General features: G+C 37.9%; 1 protein-coding gene across 1 annotated transcript; it reads left to right on the top strand.

Annotated features, from left to right (window-relative positions):
* The first annotated feature begins 18 nt into the window (after positions 1 to 18).
* On the top strand, positions 19 to 19,347 carry LOC145479744 (annexin-B12-like). Its single transcript, XM_081458183.1, has 18 exons — positions 19 to 93; positions 2,889 to 2,956; positions 3,297 to 3,471; positions 4,299 to 4,577; positions 5,220 to 5,332; positions 5,977 to 6,021; positions 6,584 to 6,671; positions 8,299 to 8,393; positions 8,941 to 9,054; positions 9,720 to 9,776; positions 10,245 to 10,278; positions 10,858 to 10,937; positions 11,590 to 11,658; positions 12,207 to 12,308; positions 12,881 to 12,956; positions 14,006 to 14,118; positions 14,579 to 16,387; positions 18,135 to 19,347. Exons 2-17 carry the CDS (start codon positions 2,912 to 2,914, stop codon positions 14,702 to 14,704), a joined length of 1,611 nt encoding a protein of 536 aa, XP_081314309.1. The 5' UTR covers positions 19 to 93; positions 2,889 to 2,911; the 3' UTR covers positions 14,705 to 16,387; positions 18,135 to 19,347.
* Positions 19,348 to 20,747: the final 1,400 nt, after the last annotated feature.

Below are 20,747 nucleotides of genomic sequence, written 5' to 3'. Positions count from 1 at the left end.
TGGTTCCAGTCCCTGTCAGGGTTCCAAGGCTTGTCTTGCTTTCTTGCAGCAAAGCTGAAGGGTTCTGAGATTCGGCTAGCTGTTTATTTCCTGGTGAGTAGCTGTGATCACGCACAGCTGTCTGGTTTGTGATTTATGTGTTCTATATCGTATGGTTTTCATACCAGTTTTTATTAGTTTACTGTTTGTGCTACTGATTCAGATGTACTGCAATTTGCATCTGTTTCACTTGAACTTTAATTTGCAATGTTTTAAATTTATAAGGATATTGCAGGGCACTGAAATCATACTTGTTGCCCGTAGATCAAATAGTACTTGCTCCATTAATGAGCTTTTTCTATCCACTTAAGATCCTCCGATTTTTTACTTCCGCCGTTTATACACGTAAGCAACTTCTTTAAATTTGAAAGGATCTAGTGATAAATAAGTGCATTCCAATCTCTGATAATTTTCGGTTTTTGAAGCCCTTGACAAGGTTTACATGCGACGTTTTAATGTCACCTGACACAGTTGTGCCTGTCCCTTTTCAAGTCCCTTTTCAGCTCAAGATCCTTACGTGGATGGCTGTAGTTGTAACTACATACATGTCAGTTCACAGTACACTTCCTGTGACAAGACACCATTTTAAGTTAACACTCGGTAATGGTGCTGAGCAATTTTTTTTAAAGAATTTAACACACTGGCCCCTTTTTTCACATGTCAAGATTTTTTTTCAAATTGGCAGATTCACCCCCCTCTGACAGAGGTGGGTGGATGTAGATCTCTGGGTGTGTGGCTAGTGGACCGATATTTGGGTTTAGGAATGCTGCAGTCTGGGTTTCAAATGTTGATCATTTGTAGGACTGAGAAGAGATGAGTGAAGTGTTTACATCCCTAGCTGTGGATAAAAACCCTGTTTAAGGCAAAAAAAGGTGTACTACCTTGTCCTGAAAATTACTTGTATCTGATGTTGATTGATAACCTCCAGAAGGTCAACAAACATCTCTGATCTTGGTTTGCTGAATATATACTTTACAAACTGTATTTAATGATGGCAATTGTGCAACCATTGCAGCTGGTTGAAGACTCACATAAGATTACATACCCTGTCATGTCCTGGCCTTTAAAATCCACATTTACATACTGCACACAGCAAGAATGTAACACACTAGCTCCTTTGCTGGGTCAATATTGATAATTTTCTTAGACCATTTGCTTTAAGGAACACATCTCTTGTCTTTGTATTGACATAACAAGTCAATGTACTGGAATTTTTCTCGATGCCACTTGCTGCTGCATGTTTGACAGTGGTTAACAGTAACTGGATTGTAATGCAGTAAGAAATTCGCGAGACGCGATCACTTAGCCACAAAAGGTCATTCCCTGGCTTTGTAGTTAATCCCTCTCTTTTGTGCCCTCTTTCCATTGACTGGCCATTTTTCCTTTTGAACATTCTTTTGCATCATACTTGACAGACTAGAGAAAAAGGGACTTATAATAGAACTTCCATACAACAACAACAAAATTGATCATTTTTCCAAAAAAATGTTTTTTGCTCTTTCAGATAGATCTTATTGCGATCTTTCATTTAAAAAATTCCATGAAAAAAGATTGATTCTATGCAAAGTTACAAGCGAAAACATTTCTTTGCATAATTATCCCTAATTGATAACTGTCAGTGGGTTTTCACGAGAAGTAAACTGGCATTAAAAGTTGCATGACAGATTGTCACAGATGAACTATTACAAAACGTTTGTGTTTGGTATAGTCAACGAGCTGGTCTGGATGTTTTCCGTTTGTAGTTTGTTGAGGTAAGCTTAAATAGGTCTTCAAAGAAATGCAAAAGTTTGCGTCCATTTGCAAGTACAAAGAAAGCAACACAGAGGAAAAATTGGGGGGAAAAGGTTTAAAAAACACTCAATCAGATTTGGGCCAATAGGTTAACTGCTAGCAACAAAGGTTCCTGCTTTGAGCAAGAGAAGTTACTTACACTGGATGAGGAAGATGCTTAAAATTTTGTAAGCATTACAAATGTACTTCCTTGGCACTTTCACCGCTCGAAGTGGTACAAACAGTAACAGTATCTCGTGGGTTTCCTTCACATTGTTTACGAGTAGGTTCTTTTGTTGTCTATGTCAAAGCTAAGGTGTTATAAAAATTGAAAGGAAGAAATAGAAGCAAAAATTATTTTCGTACTAACCTGGGCACACGAGCAGGCGAATTCAGATCTTGCAAAGGATATTTCCCGCCAGAGGCAACATTTGAGACTCCTTTGTAATTGATCAGAATTGATACGAGCTCTATTGTTGATGTAAAATGAGCCTTCACTTGGTTGATCAATGCATTATTATTTCACACGTTTTATGTAATTATTATCTCATTACTCTGGAAGAACGTGCCAAAGTATTTTTTTCCTTCATATCTCAAAACAAAAATTTCAGCAAGTGAAGTGCACATTTTGAGTTCGTTTCTGGCGAGTTTTCAACGTTTTTTGCTGAAATTTGAAGAGAATGTTGCCCAATAATCAGGCAAAAAAAACTTTGTCGGAGAATTTTTATTTTTTGCTTCTTTCAAAAGCTATGACTACTTTAGTGAAGAGAATGCATGTTTTATCAAAACTCAAAGGTTATAACTTCATGTGGATATAAATTTTTAGATATCTCTTAACCTTTTTACAATTGTAAATTTAGTTAGCATCGGGCAGGTGAAGAGCCACCCTGTGGATATACTGCCCGAAATGGCATTACTATTATTATTATTATTATTATTATTATTATTATTATTATTATTATTATTATTATTATTATTATTATTATTATTATGTCAAAAACAAACCATACACGGTTTTTTAGAGAAAGGTGTCAAGAAGACCTAGCGATGTTGATTACGTTTTTGCCTTATTCTCACAGGTTCCACTTGAAGAAAATTTATAATGTCATATCCTCCCTATGGTGGTGGACCTGGATATCCTGGAGGGGTAATAATCAGCTGTCATTCTTTAATTATTTTATAGCAGTCAAAATGTATAATATTAATTTAATAATACTTTTATTTATTGTGGGTATTATTTTCAATTAGTTGTAAACCTGATCTAGCATCAGCTTCATTTTCTTATGGTTACATTAGAAATACATATTACCAAGTGATCCACTGAATATTAAAATATGATATATATAAGTTGCTGATCATATATTTAAGCCAGGGATAATGATATTATTGTTTCATCATTGATAAATAATTTGATATTTAATTGTAACTGTATATTTATTGTTATAAAACCTGACTTTACTTGTTTTTTTTTTTAAATTTTTTGTTAGGGTTATCCTCCAGCACCAGGATATCCTCCATCTGGAGGGTACCCTCCTGCTTCTGGTTACCCACCGGCTCCTGGTGGATACCCCCCAGCACCTGGTGGATATCCTCCAGCACCTGGTTACCCACCTCCCGGTGGTTATCCCCCTCCTACGGGGGGAGGGTATCCACCACCACCAGGTAAGTTCATGCAATATCAATTATTTTTACTGACACTTACACAGTGGCCAAAAAAAGGGAACAGTCTGGCTGCAGGTATAAATTAACAAATCTACGCAATTGTAGCTTTAACTGAATTCTTCTGAAAATTTGCTGTGGTTTGGCATTAGTGACATCTGTAATAATTATTATTTATTGTAGTACTTAATAAGAGAATCTCTTGTAATGAAAGACAAGAGTAAAGATGAATACACACTGTAAAGGATTATCAACTGCGGCTATCTGCCAGCAAGAATTACCATCTTCTTCATGATCGCAGCTGGTACTCTGCTGCCACCTGCTCAACTACGAAGCCAGCTACTTGAAAGCTTTGCTCAAGACAAATCTGCCTGATATATAGAAATATGCACAAAAGGAGGACAGACAAAACTTCAATATTAATTTATTTGCTTTTGAATTCCTTTTGTGAGATGGAAGTTACCAGTATACATTATTTTGAGTACAATCACATGAACTTTTTCCAGTCTGTTAGGAGATGCCCCTGGTTGTTGTTCTTTTAGAAATAATGTGTTGATTATCAAACTTTGGAGAGGTGAAGTTCATGTATATGCACCTTCTTCATTGGTGCCTTTTGACTGAACACAGCCTAGGGAATGCTAAAAATGTGCTAAGCTTTCCAAATTTGCTTTTTACAGTACTGTAGTTATTTTTACATGTGCCTTTATTGCGTCTTTATTCCCAACAAGTAAATCAGCTTTTTCAATTACACTTCCACCCCCTTAATAGTAGGACAAAACCTACTTGAAAAGCAAATCACTCTCATTTGGTTTTTTTTTTTTTTCCGGGAGGTCCACAACCTGGCTATGGTGATCCATACAGTGTCCCACCTCCTCCTGGAGGATATGGTGCTCAGCCTTATGGCCAACCTGGATATGGAGCACCACCCCCCTCTGGTGGATACGGGGCACCACCCCCCTCTGGTGGATATGGGGCACCACCTCCCTCCGGTGGATATGGAGGAGCACCACCCACTGGTGGATATGGGGCACAGCCTCTGGCAGCTGGATATGGAGCACACCCTGGATATGGTTCACAGCAGCCTCCTCAACAGAGCTATGCTTCTCAAGGTACCTTCTTGAATTTAATGTTAATTAATTTTATGCTTACAGTATATTTATTAAATAAGGAAAGACTATAGGAACTAGCATGCAGAAATCTGTACTTTTGTGTCTCGTTAGAAACAGAGAACAAAGTAATCATGAGTCGTTGACTTAAGGACGGAACAAGCAAACAGAATTTATGCATAACTGGCTGACATTTCAGTAGACTCAGACAGACTAAGGGAGAATTACAAAGCAGTATCCCCCTTGAAAGGAAGCAAAATTCTTTAAACATCTGAAAGTAACCCCTTCTCCCAATAAATTATACACTGTACCATCTCTTCCAAAATGGGTTTTCAGTGGTAGTTAGGCCTCTAAAGAGCTTGGCAAATGTACATTGTGCAGTATTTTTATATTATTTTTACAGGGACTTTTGATGTTTCTACAGTACACGTAATAAGGGTAGAGTCTGGTATACATGTGCATAACAGTTGTAGGTTAAATTTATTAACTAAAGGTTAATCAATATTTCCAACCTTGAATGAAGAGAACATTTTTAAAAACAAAATCAATTGGAATTCATTCATGAGGATTGCTTGTGATAATGTTATGTGCCTTTGCTGAAATCGTTTGTTTGCATATACACATAACATTGTTTATACTACACAGCTCCAGTGACGCAAAGTGCCCCCCCTCCTGTGACACACAGTGTACCCCCACCTGTAACGCAACCCTCTGCTCCTCAACAAAAGCCAGCAAAACCTCCTCCTCCTACAACTGGTGTAAGTGTGAATAAAATGCATGCAGTGCGAACAGCTCGGAGACTACTTGATGATGAAATTTTTGTCACTGCTGGCTTGTTCAGAAATTGACTTTTTTTTTGTCTGATGATAGTGTTCCAAGCTAAAATTAAATAAAAAACAAACAAACAGACAGACAGACACTACTATTAGCTAGCTACTTACTTCCATGTTATCCTAAACATACGTCTTGCTTAAAAAATTGCTTTGCTTTTGGTACTGACAATTTCCTGGTGGTAGCCATGTTATAAAAGGAAGACAGCAAAGGCAACCTTTCAAAAAAATTGTACTTAATGAGTGACTGGATGGTTGATTACTACGGTAAAACCCATGCTAATCCAATCCTAAATTTTCTGATCACATGGCCTCTGATCACTGATCTGATGTTACAAGATGTTTTGATTACCTTAGAACAATAACCATTAAGCTGTCATTTCGGTCGGGCAAAACTTGTCAAAAAATGGACTGTGACTTGACCAAACTTGCTCAGAGATTACTATAGGTACAAAATAAGAACAGCTTTCAATTTAGTAATTTAATTAGTAAAAGTACTAAATGGTACACACAGTTTCTTAATTTACTACGAACACTTAATTCAGTGACATTTTTGGTTTGTTCTTTATCAGGGAGGTGCTCCAACTACTCAGATGGCTTCAATGTCTTTGAAAGAGGTATTTGTATATATATGTTTCCTCTCATAATTATAGAAAAAAGAATCAAAGTACTGTGTGCGACTGATTTTCTTGAGCTTAAATCCCTAATGAACTCAGTAAACAACAGAATCAACAAGCACTTGCAAGCGAAACTTCACTGATCAGAGTGAAGTTTACCAGCGTTAATACTCAGATATTCTTGCTGCATGTTTACTTTATTTACAATGGGCTACTAAAATCTTGAGAGAAGTACAAGCAGTTGTTCTAACGTACCCTTTTTAATAAAAGCTCTCGTGAGATGAGATATGTCTGGTCTTGCAAGAAGGTGGTAACTGACTTTTGAGTGGTACGCACTGTAGGCAGTCCCAAATTATATATTATTTATATGATTGTATTTTTAAGTAGCAGCTCACTTGAAAAAATTTAACCTCAGTAACAACTGAAAGTTATTCTTCTTCTACAACTTACTATCGGTAGTCATTCTGTACACTTGATTAAAAAGTAATGCTGGTTATTAAGCCTCTTATGATGAAATGCTTACCCATAATTAAGGTGCAGTATAATCTGATCTTGTTTGCAGAAATACGGTCATGGTACCATTGTTCCAATCTCTCCATTTGATGCAGAGGCTGACTGTGAATTGCTAAGAAAGGCTATGAGAGGAGTAGGTGAGCAATTGACACATCAATCAATCATGTTATGCAATAATTACCTAACTATGGCTACATTATATTAAACTGACAGTCATGTATTCTCGCTACGCAGTTTTGAAATGTTATTGCCAATGAAGATACAATGCATAGCGAGAATACACGACTGTCAGTTTAATACTAGGGTATCTAAAAGATAGTAATGCTGCGGCACATTCTGTTGATAGTGACATATTTAGCGCCATGATTCATCTATCTGCGCGTTTCAAGACTTAAATTAACTGTTATTTCTCCAAGTAGTGTCAAATCGTGGTGTCACTGAAAATCTGTCCTTGTATGCATCAACTTCATGCATGATGACGCATCGATGGTGAGGTGTGACAAAGGATCAAAACAAAAAAGCACATTGTGATCTGAAGTATGTTTGGACATAAAACGATACACATCAGCCTCCCCTTTACCAGATTGTGAAAATTGAAAGATGTGGAAATTGTAGGAGCAGAAATCTAACGTATAAATTCTGTACTGGTACGCATTAAATATCTCTAGAACTTGACAGACTGTGTCGAGAACGTGTTCATCGTGATGTGTGAAAATGCTCAGACAAGCTTTAGCTTAAATTCATGTTTCGATGAAAGGGAATAGATTGCAGCATTTATGAAATCAGCATGTTCCACGGTTTTTGTTTGTTTTAATTATTCTACAGGCTTTAATAACGACAATTTCTCTTCATTTAAGAATTCGGCGAAGGAGGCGAGACTGCTAAGAAATGACATACTAAGATTAAGATGTCACAATTAATCGTCCAGATTTACAAACTTTCACATACTGCATAGCAAGAGTTGTGAAAGTCAAGCACGATCTCCTTCACATCGCTTTACAGGTAAATCAGTGCAAACTTTCTCAATGGAATCCATGCGAAAAAGGACGATGGCTCAACGAGTATGACATCCTCATGTTGTTCGTGGCACAATGTACTCCAGTAAACGTGGCGCAGTGCAGTCTGGTTAACTGCAATGCATTCTGGTAAAAAGTGATGAATTCGAGAATTCGTACCCCCTTCTATATATTCTTCTTAAATCCTGATTATGTTGCTGCTCGCTCGCTATGCTCGCTCCACAGCAATAATGTAGCCATAGTTAGGTAATTACTGCATAACATGGTTAAACAGCAAGAAGATTACAATTTGACACATCAATCAATTGATTGTATCTTCATTGGCAACAACATTTCAAAACTGCGTAGCAAGAATACATGTATATGACTGTCAGTTTAATATAATGTAGCCATAGTTAGGTAATTATTGCATAACATGGTTAAACAGCAAGAAGATTACAATTTGACTGTTTCCACAAACATTCAAGATCAGTCAAGAATAATGATCTAGATGCTTCTAAACCTGTCTATTGCTGTCTATAACTTGTTTGTTCTTGTTGTTGTCCTATCGTGGTAGCAATGGAAGTTACAAAACTCTATCCAAACATAAACATATCTTTCAATTTGATACATACAAAACATGTAGCTCCCAGTGGATCAAAAAATACCTCAGACAGTATATGTTACATTATTTTAAAATTGTTTTAATTTTTCATGACAATATTTTTTGATTCAGTCTATTGTTGTTTTCAATTTCTGTTCCTTCCAGGTACAGATGAACAGACTCTTATTGACATCATTGTCAAACGAAGCAATGCACAGAGAGTTGAAATCAGAAAGCGATACAAAACAATGTTTGGAAAGGTAGGTTTTATAATGGTCTTGGATGGCAGCCATTCTACAATTTGTTTGGAAAATATGATTACATTCAAGTTTGGTTTTTTAATAATTAAAAATTAAGAGTAATTACTATTAGTAGTTGCCAGTAATTACTTTTTAATCAAAAAAAAAATGTCATCATGATGGTTTTTTTTTTTTTTTTTTCACATTTCATGGTCATGCTCACCTCTAGATAAGAAACAATTATTTTTGACCCAAGTATATAATTAAGGGTTTTTTTTTAATTTTTGCTTTTGAATCAAATAGGTTGATAACATCAGGGTATGAATTATTTTCGTAGTATCAGGAAGCACACCTTGTACACTTGTATCTGGTCAGTGCTGGTTAATCTGATACTGGTGTACCATGTTTGAACAACAGTGCTAGTAGTCAGAATATAGGACAGTGCTAATTTTGATTGTATTTTGTGTAAAGTAATAGAACTTTAATTAATAAGTTAATTAATTAACTGCAAAAAATAAATTAATGGTTATTAATATCAAATTATGTTATTGTTCATTTCATTTGTTAGGATTTGATGAATGATCTCAAGTCAGAGTTAAGTGGTAACCTTGAAGATTGTTTGTTGGCCTTGCTTGAGCCATATGTTCTGTATGACGCAAAGTGTCTGAGACGTGCCATGAGGGTAAGTGTTGGCCAAACAACCGTGATATTATGTGGCATGTCACTAAATCAGTTTTTCCAGCTCTAGTTGGCTAAGATTAAATAATGTTATTAATGATATGGTGTGTGTAAAGATCACTACTATCCATCGGTTGTCCTCTGAAATGTGACATCCTTCACTGAAAATAAACTAGCGTACAAGACTTTGATAACTGTCAATTGCAACTACAGTATCAGCTAACCAATTTTAAATTTAAGTCACAAAGGATTTAAGTCTATTTTATTTCTCGGCAAAGGAGAATCTTCATGGATGCTGGTGATTTTAGAAATAACTCTTGCTAATAATTATTACTAACTGCTGTTTCTGTAGCATGAAGCTTCTCTGAGTATTGCTTCTTATACTGAGTGACATTCTTGTCGATCAAAAGTGTCTGCATTTTGTCTGGGTGTTCCATAATTTAATTTACAGTTTAATTATTCCTGGTAGATACGTGTAGATGCATTGTAGAAACTGTCTGACTTGGCATTCTAATGAGGCTTGCACCAGCATCTCTACTCCAGTGTCCCAACACACTAACTGTTTGGCTACTGCAGTTTCCTGAGGGTTTGCAATGGACCACAGTATACATGTACCTTTGTTGAAATGCAGGCTCATATTAACAGAAGACTTTGCTCTTGTTATTTCAGGGTGCTGGAACTGATGAAGAGGCTTTGATTGACATTCTCTGTACTCGGAGTAACCAGGTTTGTCAGCAATACTCAACCTCAGTAGAAATTGTGCACAGATCCCATTAGGATCCTACAAGCTCCTATTAAATTCAGTTAAGATCCTTTGTAAGAGGGTCTGGCACAGGGTCTGGCACATACAGGACCCGGCATATGACCGGGCATAGGGACCCGGCACAGAGACCCCAGCATATGATCTAGCACAGGATCCTTCTCAGGATCCTCTTGCTGGACATGATCCTGTAGAGCTTGTGCAGGGTTCTTTAGGATTTTAATCCCATTTTCCCAAGGGATCAAATGATATTCTAGGGGATGGTATATATGTAGATTTCAACATGGACAGCTAGTGCATATACTGGGAGAATGAATGATGGGATGTAAAAGTGAAGACTTTGTCTCATCAGAACATTTGCACACCTTACAGTGGGTATTACTTCTCTTTGTTTTGTCATTTGAAACTGATATGATTTGCATTTCTTTTTTAAGGACATTAATGAAATCAAGAGGCTCTACAAAGAATGTGAGTGTATAACTAAATAGGAAAAGTCAATACATTGTCTATGACAGAATAGTCCCAGCAGTAGACTTAACTACTTCTGCAAACTGAAGAATATTTCTATCAATCAAAAATTTGATATGTACAACAGTAACACCAAAAAGTGGTAACCCCTGGATGCAGCAAATATTAGATATCTTGATCTGAGAAAAACATCACTACAATTGAAATAAACGTGGAACTTAGGGCCTTGGCCTGGGTAGACCACAGTAATGGCTAATAATTTCTTAATAGTTTATTCTCTGACCTTGTGAAAAAGTCTTTATACTAATGAGCCAAAGGTTTGTTTAATTTAGTACATGATTTCAAGGCTGTCCATATTGTAGTATAATTTTTATGTCATGCTCACCACCAATGGCCATTTTCACTTAGTTGTACAAATGCAAACCGTGATCTACAGGGTCCTACAGGATTACAGCTATATGTTCAAAGCTGTTAATAATCCATGCTTAAATCGGTAACTATGCATTCAGGCTATTTAAAAACTATATGCTATCAAGTAGTACGGCAGTTACAAACATGTTCTGTTGACTTGTTTCACAGACTACCAACGTGATCTTGAGAAGGACTGTGTCAGTGAAACCAGTGGCCATTATAAGAGACTGTTAGTCTCCATGTGTCAGGTAAATTTGATGATCAAAAAGAGCTATGCCACAAGCTATGCAAAGTCATTTTTCTTGTGAACAAAATTACTTGTAATTTATATTAAAGAAATCTCTTTATCATAGTCGGTCTAAGGTAGAAATGCACCAGAGAAGTAGTAACTAATAATAAACAAGTTTGTGGCTGAGGAAGAGAAAGACGGATCACAACCACAAAATAGGAAAACTGGCCATTTTCTTCAGATGTACAGCCAGTGACAATGTATAATTATCAAGTTGTATCCTGTGCAGTCATGAAGATCATGCCACACTCTCTTGGCTTTGAATACTGCATGCTTGCTTTCTGTCAATGATTGTATCTGTGATGTGTCTGCTAAGAGTCGAGAGTGTATTTTAAAATGTTTCTAAATGCTACTGATTTTGTACTGCATTACGGACGTGTCAGGAAATCGCAGTAGCAAGAATCCTTGACTTTCCAAAGGAGCATTTTCTCTAACAAACGAAAAATTGGGGTTGAATAATACTTCTTGTTAATGGTGAAGGAAGTAACATTTTCTCATGGGGGAGGGGTTCGGAAGGAAATTTGACGCTAAAATAAGTATTATTAAATATTAATAATTAATATTCGAGTTGCAGCAAAATTGTGCATTTTATTTTGTGTTGTATTACAAAGGCCAATCGAGACGAGACAACCGATGTTGACATGGGCAAGGCTGCAAAGGAGGCTCAAGACTTATATCAGGTAAAGCAGGCTCCTGAGACGTAAAAGAAATGTTTTAAAGAGGCTACTCCACCAATAAAAGTAGCTTGTGTCCAATGCATTTCCTCTATTGGTAACGAGGTTCGAATACATTCAGTTTTTGCAGGGAAACTACATGTATGATCATGCCAGAGATCTAATCTCACAAGCTTATTCTGTAAATTATATTGTAATTTATTTCTATAATGTAAGAATTCAAAAATACAGCACTCCAGATAGGATTCCTGGTTGAGTGGAGTTTGTGCTGTAAGACAATACTCACATAAGGGGCGCAGGTATCCAATACAAGCTAGCTTCAATTGATTTTGTTTTGAGTCAAATGATACATCATCTCCCTTAATCGTCGCGGTAATCTGTGCCGTCAGGTCTTAGTCTTGGCTCTCTTAGACCTGAAGACCATTGTTTAAATTACAGGTAACACTCAAGACATCTTGCTGTTCAGTAGTTGTAAAATGGCAGGTCCAGGCAGACATTTCTATAAGTCTGGGACCCTTTGTTTATTGATTATTTTCCTGTTGCTTTATTTGCAGGCTGGTGAGAAGAAATGGGGTACAGATGAATCGCGATTCAATGTTGTGCTAGCTTCCAGGAACTTTGCACAGCTGAGAGCAACATTTGATGAATATATTAAGGTAAAGTTTATCTACATGTTTATATACAGTTCAGCCTCTCTACAATAACAGCCACTGGGGCTTGAACTTAACTGGACGTTGTGTAGAGGTGGCCATTGTAGGAATGTTTCAATAAGAGTAAAAAGTGCGGATCGTACACGGTATCTTCGAAAACTTCCTAGTCGCTTTGGAGAGGTGTCTGTTACAGATGGGTGGAGGTGTGTAGCAAGAGATTCTTCTGCTCTGATTGTTTTCGTTGTGCTAAGTGGCACGCTAACGTTTAACTGGCCAGTCTGGTACCAAAAACAAGAACACCTGCCATATATCAATCCTGGGCCTATCATTACAATGTGGACTAATAAGAGATTTATTATCCAAGTACTGTTGTCAATAAATTTATCAGTGAAAGAGGAAGAGTATGACAATTTTGCGCGCGCGCGCCGACCTGTCCGGCAGACAGGTTCTCTACTGTACAAATAACTGTACAATATCGCTGTATATTTGTACTGTTATTATTTGTACGGTATTCGCAGCAGTTGAGTAATAAAAGGAGGGTCACTGACCAAAGTATGGACATCGTTATTTATTTGCAGGTTTCTCAACGTGACATATTGAACACTATCGATCGTGAAATGTCGGGAGATTTGAAGGCAGGTTTCAAGTGTATTGGTAAGTCGTCTCAGATTTCAATGTTTGCTGATTAATAGATTTTAAGCTTTGACTTTTTTTTTAGAAGGAGGTATAACCTAGGCTACCCGACCTGTTCGAAGTAACTTTTCAATTATCAGGAGAAGCAAACAATTCAGGTCGTAACAAACATGTGGACATGTACTGTTAGTATACATGTATGTAGTCTATACGTAGGCCGTGAAACCTCAATCGCGTCTAATTGGACGTACAAAATTGGGTCTAGTATGCATTACTCGCTGGGGAGGACAAAACGAGCAAGCTGTTGACCGAGCAGCTCAGAGAGGGTGAGAATTATTTTTTTACTGGCGGCGTTTGATGAAACTCTTGATTTCATGCTGACAGGAAACTGTTCCTGTTTTGGATAAGATGTAAGGTTAAAAATTGTGTACATGTACGAGCCAAATGGCCCATCAGGCCGGAGCTTATCCCGGTTTCCGTAGCATGAAGTTACTAGGAGTATTTCTACTGCCCCCTGGATGGGATGCTAGTCCATTGCAGGATTACCCCCAGCATTAAAACCGCCGGAACCCTTTGTGCACCTGGGTGGAGAGAGGCACTGTGAGAGTAAAGTGTCTTGTCCAAGAACACAACGAAATGACCCCGGCCAGGGCTCGAACCCGGACCGCTTGATCCGGAGACAAGCGTACTAACCATGAGGCCACCGCGCCTTCTTTTAGATTGTACTGGGTTAAATCGATTTACCACGGTGTGAGTAGACAAAATTGGGTGGCCTGAAGGTCAGTGCACAGGACTCGAGTGGTCCAGGTGCCTGAATAGAGCGGGGGGAGGGAGAGTTCAGGGACTGAACTACCTGTGATGGACTAGCATCCCAACTAGGGTAGGAGTGGAAATACTCCTAGTCGCTTAAACAGGAGACAAGCGCCGGCCTGCTGGGCCACTAGTCTCGAACAGTTTTCACCTTACAACTTTACCTTACATTTCGTCCTTTGTTTAACCGCAGAAAGACAATGTTGACGACATATCTGTAGATCACTGACTGAAGTACATTTGAAATTGTTTCGTTTCAGTACAATGCGCAAGAAATCCAGCTGAATACTTCGCTGATCGACTGTGGAAATCCATGAAGGGCGCCGGTACTGATGATTCAACCTTGATCCGATGTGTTGTTTCTCGTTCCGAGGTAAGACGTGTTTTCTCGTCTCGTCCTTGTTCAAAATTAAGTACATCTTCACAGAAAAGAAATGTCAAAGAAATCCATAAGTTGAGATCAGTTGAGGGTCGAGAAAACTGGACTTAGTAAAAATAAAGTACATCATTTTACTTCCTGTCCATGTAATATTAACGTACCATACCCTTGTGATCTATATACTGGCTAAAAATTATTGCCTTTGATTTCGTAATAACAGTTTCAATGGACTCCATCTTATTTCGCTCACTCATGTCTGGCGAGCAACTAAATAGGGCACCTCCCCTCCTCCCACGAGCGAATTTTGATCTCTCCCTAATCATCAGCTTCGAAGTGTATTTTTTCCTCCTTAGCCATGAAAATTTAATTACAGAACTCTGCAGTTATGGAATGGGGAAAAATAAGCCGTATCGTTAGTCTATTGTGATAGTCAATTGTACGTTGTCTCTTTCAGCGTGACCTTGTTGAAATCAAGCAAACTTTTCTACAGAAGTACCATAAAACCCTGTACAAGATGATTCAAGGAGACTGCAGCGGAGATTACAAGAAGCTTTTGTTGACTGTAGTTGGAATGAATTGAAGGCCGTTACTCATGGAAGACAATAGCCAGGACTTGCCTTAATTGCATCGTAATTCTAGCCGTAATCGTAATTGTATCGTAATTCTACTTAGTTTCCTGTGGTTGTCAATTTTTTAGCTAGCTATAAACAGTTGCTCGGTTTTCCCGCCGCTTGTGTACTCAGACTCACTAAGAGCAAATGTACCGGACATCATTGCAGTGTCCCTCGCAGCCCTTCTTTGAGTTATCCTGGTGATGACCCAAATAACGGTGTGCAGCTGATAAAGGCAACCTGTAGGGGGGCTTCTCACATTCTCGCCTCACCCGTCAACCACAGCAACTGTTTATTTTTTTTTAAATTTGAACATTGCCATACGCAATTGATGCAAGGTCTCAATATTATTAAATGGTCAATTTAATCTAGTTCCATACTCGTAGAAAATACTGGAAAAATTCCTGTTGTTAAACACAATTTAAATTAACATCCGTGGTAAATTTGAAAAGCTGACATATTTAGTGTCTTCCCTTTGCCAAGTGGGCTGACGCAGGTCTAATTTTCGAAACGTTAGCCCGTTTAAATTTCTTATGACTGTGAATTGAACTACTTATCTTATTTTAGTAGTATTTTGATCCGTTAACTTATGAAGCATGGTTGTTAACGAAAGGATACTGAACGGAATAGTGGCAAATCTAAATTATCAAAACAAGCTTAGTAGCACCCGGTACTACGATGTGATACATGTATTTCGCGAAGTACTGTGTACTGTTGGAAGTGCTGTTTCTTCGTGTTATAAATGCGTTATAAAAACGAAAACCTTTCCAACCTTTTCCACCATGTGATTTGCATATTGTTTTTCAGTCGAGTTTCTTTGCTTAAACAATTCAACTGTACTTTAACAGTGACTATGGTGAGAATAAAACATTGTGCAATTGCTGTTAGTCCAATTATACTGAGATTCCTCGTTGCCGTTAGTTGGAACAAGTATGAATTCCTCGGATTTGCTGTGAGGAAGTGAAAGTTCAGGGCAAGAACAAACCCTTGATTGCGGGACTTCCCATGCTACCATCCGTATATCAAAACTAAACAGGCTGAGTAGGGTGGTCAGTAAAACACATACTGGGAAGTAGGAATGAAATTGTTTCATGTAATCTAAATATATAATCCTGTCCCTCCCAAGAATTGCATCTGATTCACAGCCCCCTCCCCATCCCCTCCAAAAATATACCTCTTTGAACATGCGCGAGTGAGGACTTACCTCCACACCCTCCCCTCCCACCCCCACTACAACTCCCCTTGCGAAAATTGCTCTCTGCTATTTCTGTTTTATGTAAAGTCCATCGTAAAATTATGAATTATACCGTCCAAACGCGAATACAGAGTGAAGCTCTGCAGGAATCGAAGGCGGAGCTTGCTATGGCGCAGTGGAGATATATTGCCCGGAACAGATCTGCCAATCACCTCAGCCAAATATGGTTAGTGGAGTTTGTCATCCTTTTTATGCGCTCGGGTAACCGCCCCGATTCTCGATCGATACGCTTGTGGTGTAAATGTTGTTGGGGTCCTTTTAATTTTGAGTCAAAAATGTATGGACAGTCGGCGATTTCACAACGGGAAAACGAATATCTGAACCTGAGAAGGCAGGTCGATCAACTTAGAAGGGAGAGTAAGCTATCAAGGAAGAAAATTTCGGTTTGCTCTGAAGAGTAAGTAGAAAATGGTTGTGATTTTGTGCGTGAAGCTGCGTGTTCATGAAAGTATTGACTTTAGCTGTCAAAACCCTGTTTATTAATTAATTGCGCTTTATGTTGGCATTGTTTATATTCAAAAGGCTTCTTTTATAATTCGAGAGGATTAAAGTCGTGGCGTTGCTTTGTTCTTCGCAGAGAGCAGCGATTCAGCTGCAGTGTTTAGACAGCCGTTGGCCATGATACTCGCACTATATCTAGCTCATAAGCTTGAAACGTTCCCCAAACTCTTTGACATTAATTCCTAAACGGTTATTTTAATATTGATAAGTTAGTCGTATCAAGGTGAAATTACTGCTTAGTTTTCGTGGCAAATACATTCAGTTCCCGAGAATTAAGCTTAAAATTATCAATTCAATATTGGAATCGAATCTTATGATTAGCGTGATGTTTGGTTCGAAAGCCATCTTTCAGTTTCATCGATGTCCAGTCGTTCAACAGCGCCACAAAATCGTCCCCTTTACAACTGTTCTGTTATTTCCGTTGTTGATGCCAATGTATATAGTCTGGCAACAGAAAATTTCCCTCAGTCACCAAAAAAGAGCTCTTTATTGTATATTGACTGCGAGATGTGGGCATTTAAAGGGCTGCTTATAATTAAACCTCTCTTAATTTGCATTCCTCTTCCTTCACTTGACAAAGGTCGCTTTCCATTTGACCGCAAATTTCCCAAATTTCCCGAATTTGGAGACGGAAATGAATGTTCTGGAAGTTTTCTGTGAAAAGTTTCAAGTTGAATCAACCAAAACAATGTTGCTCCATTTGGCAATGCTGCCAATGCACGAAGTGAGGGGCATTAATATAAGTTCCTGGATCAATCAGGCAACATTTTGAAGGTCAAAACCAGTTGAAGTTTGTCAAATACCAATATTTTTAATTTGCTCATCTCTATTTGTGGGCAACTATGATCAAACAGTTGTACAGGTGCAAGGAGAGTTTTCCTCCCGTCTCTCACTGAGCTGAAAGAGGAGGGAATCTCTGTGTCGCAGGGCAATAGCAGATTTGCACGTTGTTGTCATTTGACTACAACTACCACAGCTCCTTTTGATTTCTCTTTATTCTTTAAATTTGAAACACCAGTGGGGTTTAAATAACAATTGCCTTAATTACCTTAAGAAACAAAACAGATTGAAGGATTCTGGTAGTTGTAGTCAAATGACGCCATCATGCAACTCATCTATTCAATACAGATTCAAGTCCCAGTCAGCTAGCTGTTCAAAAATTGTTTCTAACCGAGTGAGTAAATTATTCTTAATCTTGAAAAGTAGTGACATAGATACTTGTATTTGAATTGCATTATATAATTTTGAAGTACAATTTCTTTGGTAAAAGAACACCCTCAGGAAGCTAACAATCTCAAATGACTCACTGTTGTGTGAACATGGCTGCCATTTCTTATTCCAAGTCTACATGAAGTCCCTTTATAGACTGAAAAGACTGGTTACTTGCCTAGTTTGTTTCTATCAAGTGGCAGGCAATTGCTAATGCGAAAAGTTTTACTAAGAAAATTGTAATTCCAGTGAGCTGGGGTCATTGACCTCTTGACTTAATTGTGTAGTTCCAGAAAATATATAATTCATCTTTTTCAAACTTTCAGTAAAAATAGCCAGGTTGGTCAGTGATGGGAAACAGATATTTTAGAGGGATAACCATAAGCTTTTCTTCAATTTCAATTGATGCTGACTTTGTGTTCATTCATTCGTAGCCTAAGTCGATTCTGCCAAGAGAAGCGAGCTGATGATCCCCTACTGGGAAAGATCCCAAATGCAAATAATCCTTACAGAGAGAGAGGAGTGGGCTGCTCTTTGTTATAAACAGTACTCACTTTTACTGAAAGTATCAGAGACTTGGCCTGGCTTTGCTGCAGATCTGAGAATTAAGAGGAATGCTTTTGACAAGGATGACGATTGCTACTCCATCTTCCTGGCTTGAGGGTGTAGTCCAGGCAAGAAGTAAAAGGGTTACGTGGCAAATAAAACTACAGCACGACTCAATGTGGACATGTATCTTGTAAACTAGAAGCTGATGATAAAAAAGTTTGTAATCATGTTGAATCTAAGACATTTTTTTATTGATGGCCAATAGCCTTTAAATAGGTATTTTTCAATTCTGGTCAGTAGTTTCTATTTTGCACGTGTTTGTGCAATACAGCATTCAAAGAAAGTTATGTGCAATAGCCCTTGCAGGCAGCCTAGTGGATGGTCAGTGAAGTTTTTGGATGTAAAATTAAAAAATAAATCAAATTACAGGAGTAATGTGGGACATCAATTTTTATTATTTTATTTTAATTTATAATTAGTTGTGCTGGTTAGAATAACTGTCAGGTTAGTACATCCTTTAATTACAGCTAAAAAAAACTGATTTTCTATGCATCCTGACTTCTTACAGCTGCTCTATTCTAGAATTAAATAAATTTTCTTGATTCATATAGGCTTGTAAACCTCAATGCTCAGTCACTGTATTTCTTTTTAATATTTGTGCTTTGCCTTGACAAATCACAAAATCTCTCTGTTACACAAATTAATAGTAATTAAGTGTTCTATTAGAATAAAGAACTATAATACAAAAACAGACATTGTTTTACTAGGCGTCATTGTTAGTTAAGTGACAAACTTAATTTGACCACCTTGCAGAATGATTTTAATTTATACTTTCAGCTCAGCATATTGTTGTGGTTGATTCTTGTTCTAAATATTTTAAAAATATAATATATCAATTCGCAATATTGGTAATTATTTACAGTTACTGTAGGTAGGATCATTTTGTCGCATTTCAGTTTTCTTTGACCATGACCTTTGCAGTATCAGTCTCGCTATTACGATGGTAATATTTTAAATAACGATAATTTACACAGTTTATTTGTCAAGTTGCTTTTACTAAAAACATGCCATCATGTATAGTTGCAGCTAAAAATGTTTTTCCTAAATTTATACTGAAGATATATTATTGTCATTACCTAATTTTTGAATAAATTGCTTTTAAATAGTATGGACATGATCTCATGCTGCTGTATGTTAATAAGGTGGACAATTGGGTTATTTCCTATACTGACTACCTCACGAAAGTGGAACAGGGTTCGTACGGGTCCTGGAAAACCTGGAAAGTCCTAGAATTTTCCTGTGGCATTTTCCAGGACTGGAGAGTCCTGAAAAAGGGCGACTGATCCTGGAAAGTGCTGGAAATCTGTCAAACTCAAGTAAAAAATGTGAAATGTCTGACAGACAGTAAGGAGAATTAAAATTGAGATCTTGGGCGTGAAAGGTTGATGTGAATTTTAGAGTCCTGGAAAAATCAATCTTGAGTCCTGGAAAAGTCCTGGAAATTTGTTTCTGAAAAAGGGTACGAACCCTGTGGAAATTTTACTGTATGTTATGCACAGGCCCATTTTTATGGCCATTTAGGGCTTCTGATTAAAAAGAGGCATTGTGAGAGGAAAGTACCTTGTCCAGCTGAGTCTAACCAGAGCTCTTTATCAGTACAGATGAGCCCATCACACTTGTAATCTAAGAACTGCCTGCCACTTGGCCCCCCAATATGAACAGTACCAGCATTTGCTCTTTCAATTTTAGAATCCTTTTGAAATGAAATTTGCTACTGATATTGCTTTTTTATGCACTGACTCGTACATCAGGCCAGAGTTAACCTTTTATGGGTGCCCTACATAGCTGGGGGGATTTCACAACCTTATTAATGCTTTGTTTTGTCAGTGAAACCACTGATGCTGGGAGTGAGGCCCCAAGAGAGTTCTCATGAGTGCTGAAGCCAAAAGGACCTTTAAACTTGACTACTCACCATTCTTGATTTGGCTTCACTGCTTTTGTTAGGGGCCCTGCCACTAAAACAAAGCAGTCGCACATGAAAAGGAGACCTCTATTATTTGCATAATGATCAGCGATTTTTAATAGCTGTAACTAACTTATTCATAATTATAATTTTTAGAAATTTGTTCATCTTCCTACAAAATGATTTCTCTTAACCCATTGCCTCCTGTGCCAGCCGTAACCGGTCATGACGAGCCTTGACCTTTCTTCCACTTCTGACGTCATCACCCTTGACCAAAATTGGCATCATCTATGCTCAACGTCTGCAGGGGGAAAAGATCTTTCCAATGATACCCAGATCAGAGTGATCGGCCCAATGGAGCCTGAGATATGCACAAAAATACTCAAAAGGTTGAGTGAAAAACTCAGAGCAAAATTTCCTGCCCCTGCACGTGGCTACTCCATGGCAAAAATTGCCTGTCTTGATGATGCTTTCTCAGAATGCTCTAAACTGGAAGCAAGCCCAGTAGAAGGTCAATCACTGCAGCCAAAAGAAA

The sequence above is a fragment of the Orbicella franksi genome, chromosome 2 (assembly GCF_964199315.1).
Source record: "Orbicella franksi chromosome 2, jaOrbFran1.1, whole genome shotgun sequence".
NCBI lineage: Eukaryota > Metazoa > Cnidaria > Anthozoa > Scleractinia > Merulinidae > Orbicella > Orbicella franksi.
The sequence above is the reverse complement of the archived record's forward strand: the minus strand, read 5'-3'. Positions and strand labels throughout refer to the sequence as shown.

Coding starts and splice junctions, on each gene's coding strand:
- LOC145479744 (XM_081458183.1), top strand. CDS start 2,912: ATGTCATATCCTCCCTATGGTGGTGGACCTGGATATCCTGGAGGG. Junction 6,022..6,583: donor CTTCAATGTCTTTGAAAGAG/GTATTTGTATAT, acceptor TCTTGTTTGCAG/AAATACGGTCATGGTACCAT. Junction 12,309..12,880: donor CATTTGATGAATATATTAAG/GTAAAGTTTATC, acceptor ATTTATTTGCAG/GTTTCTCAACGTGACATATT.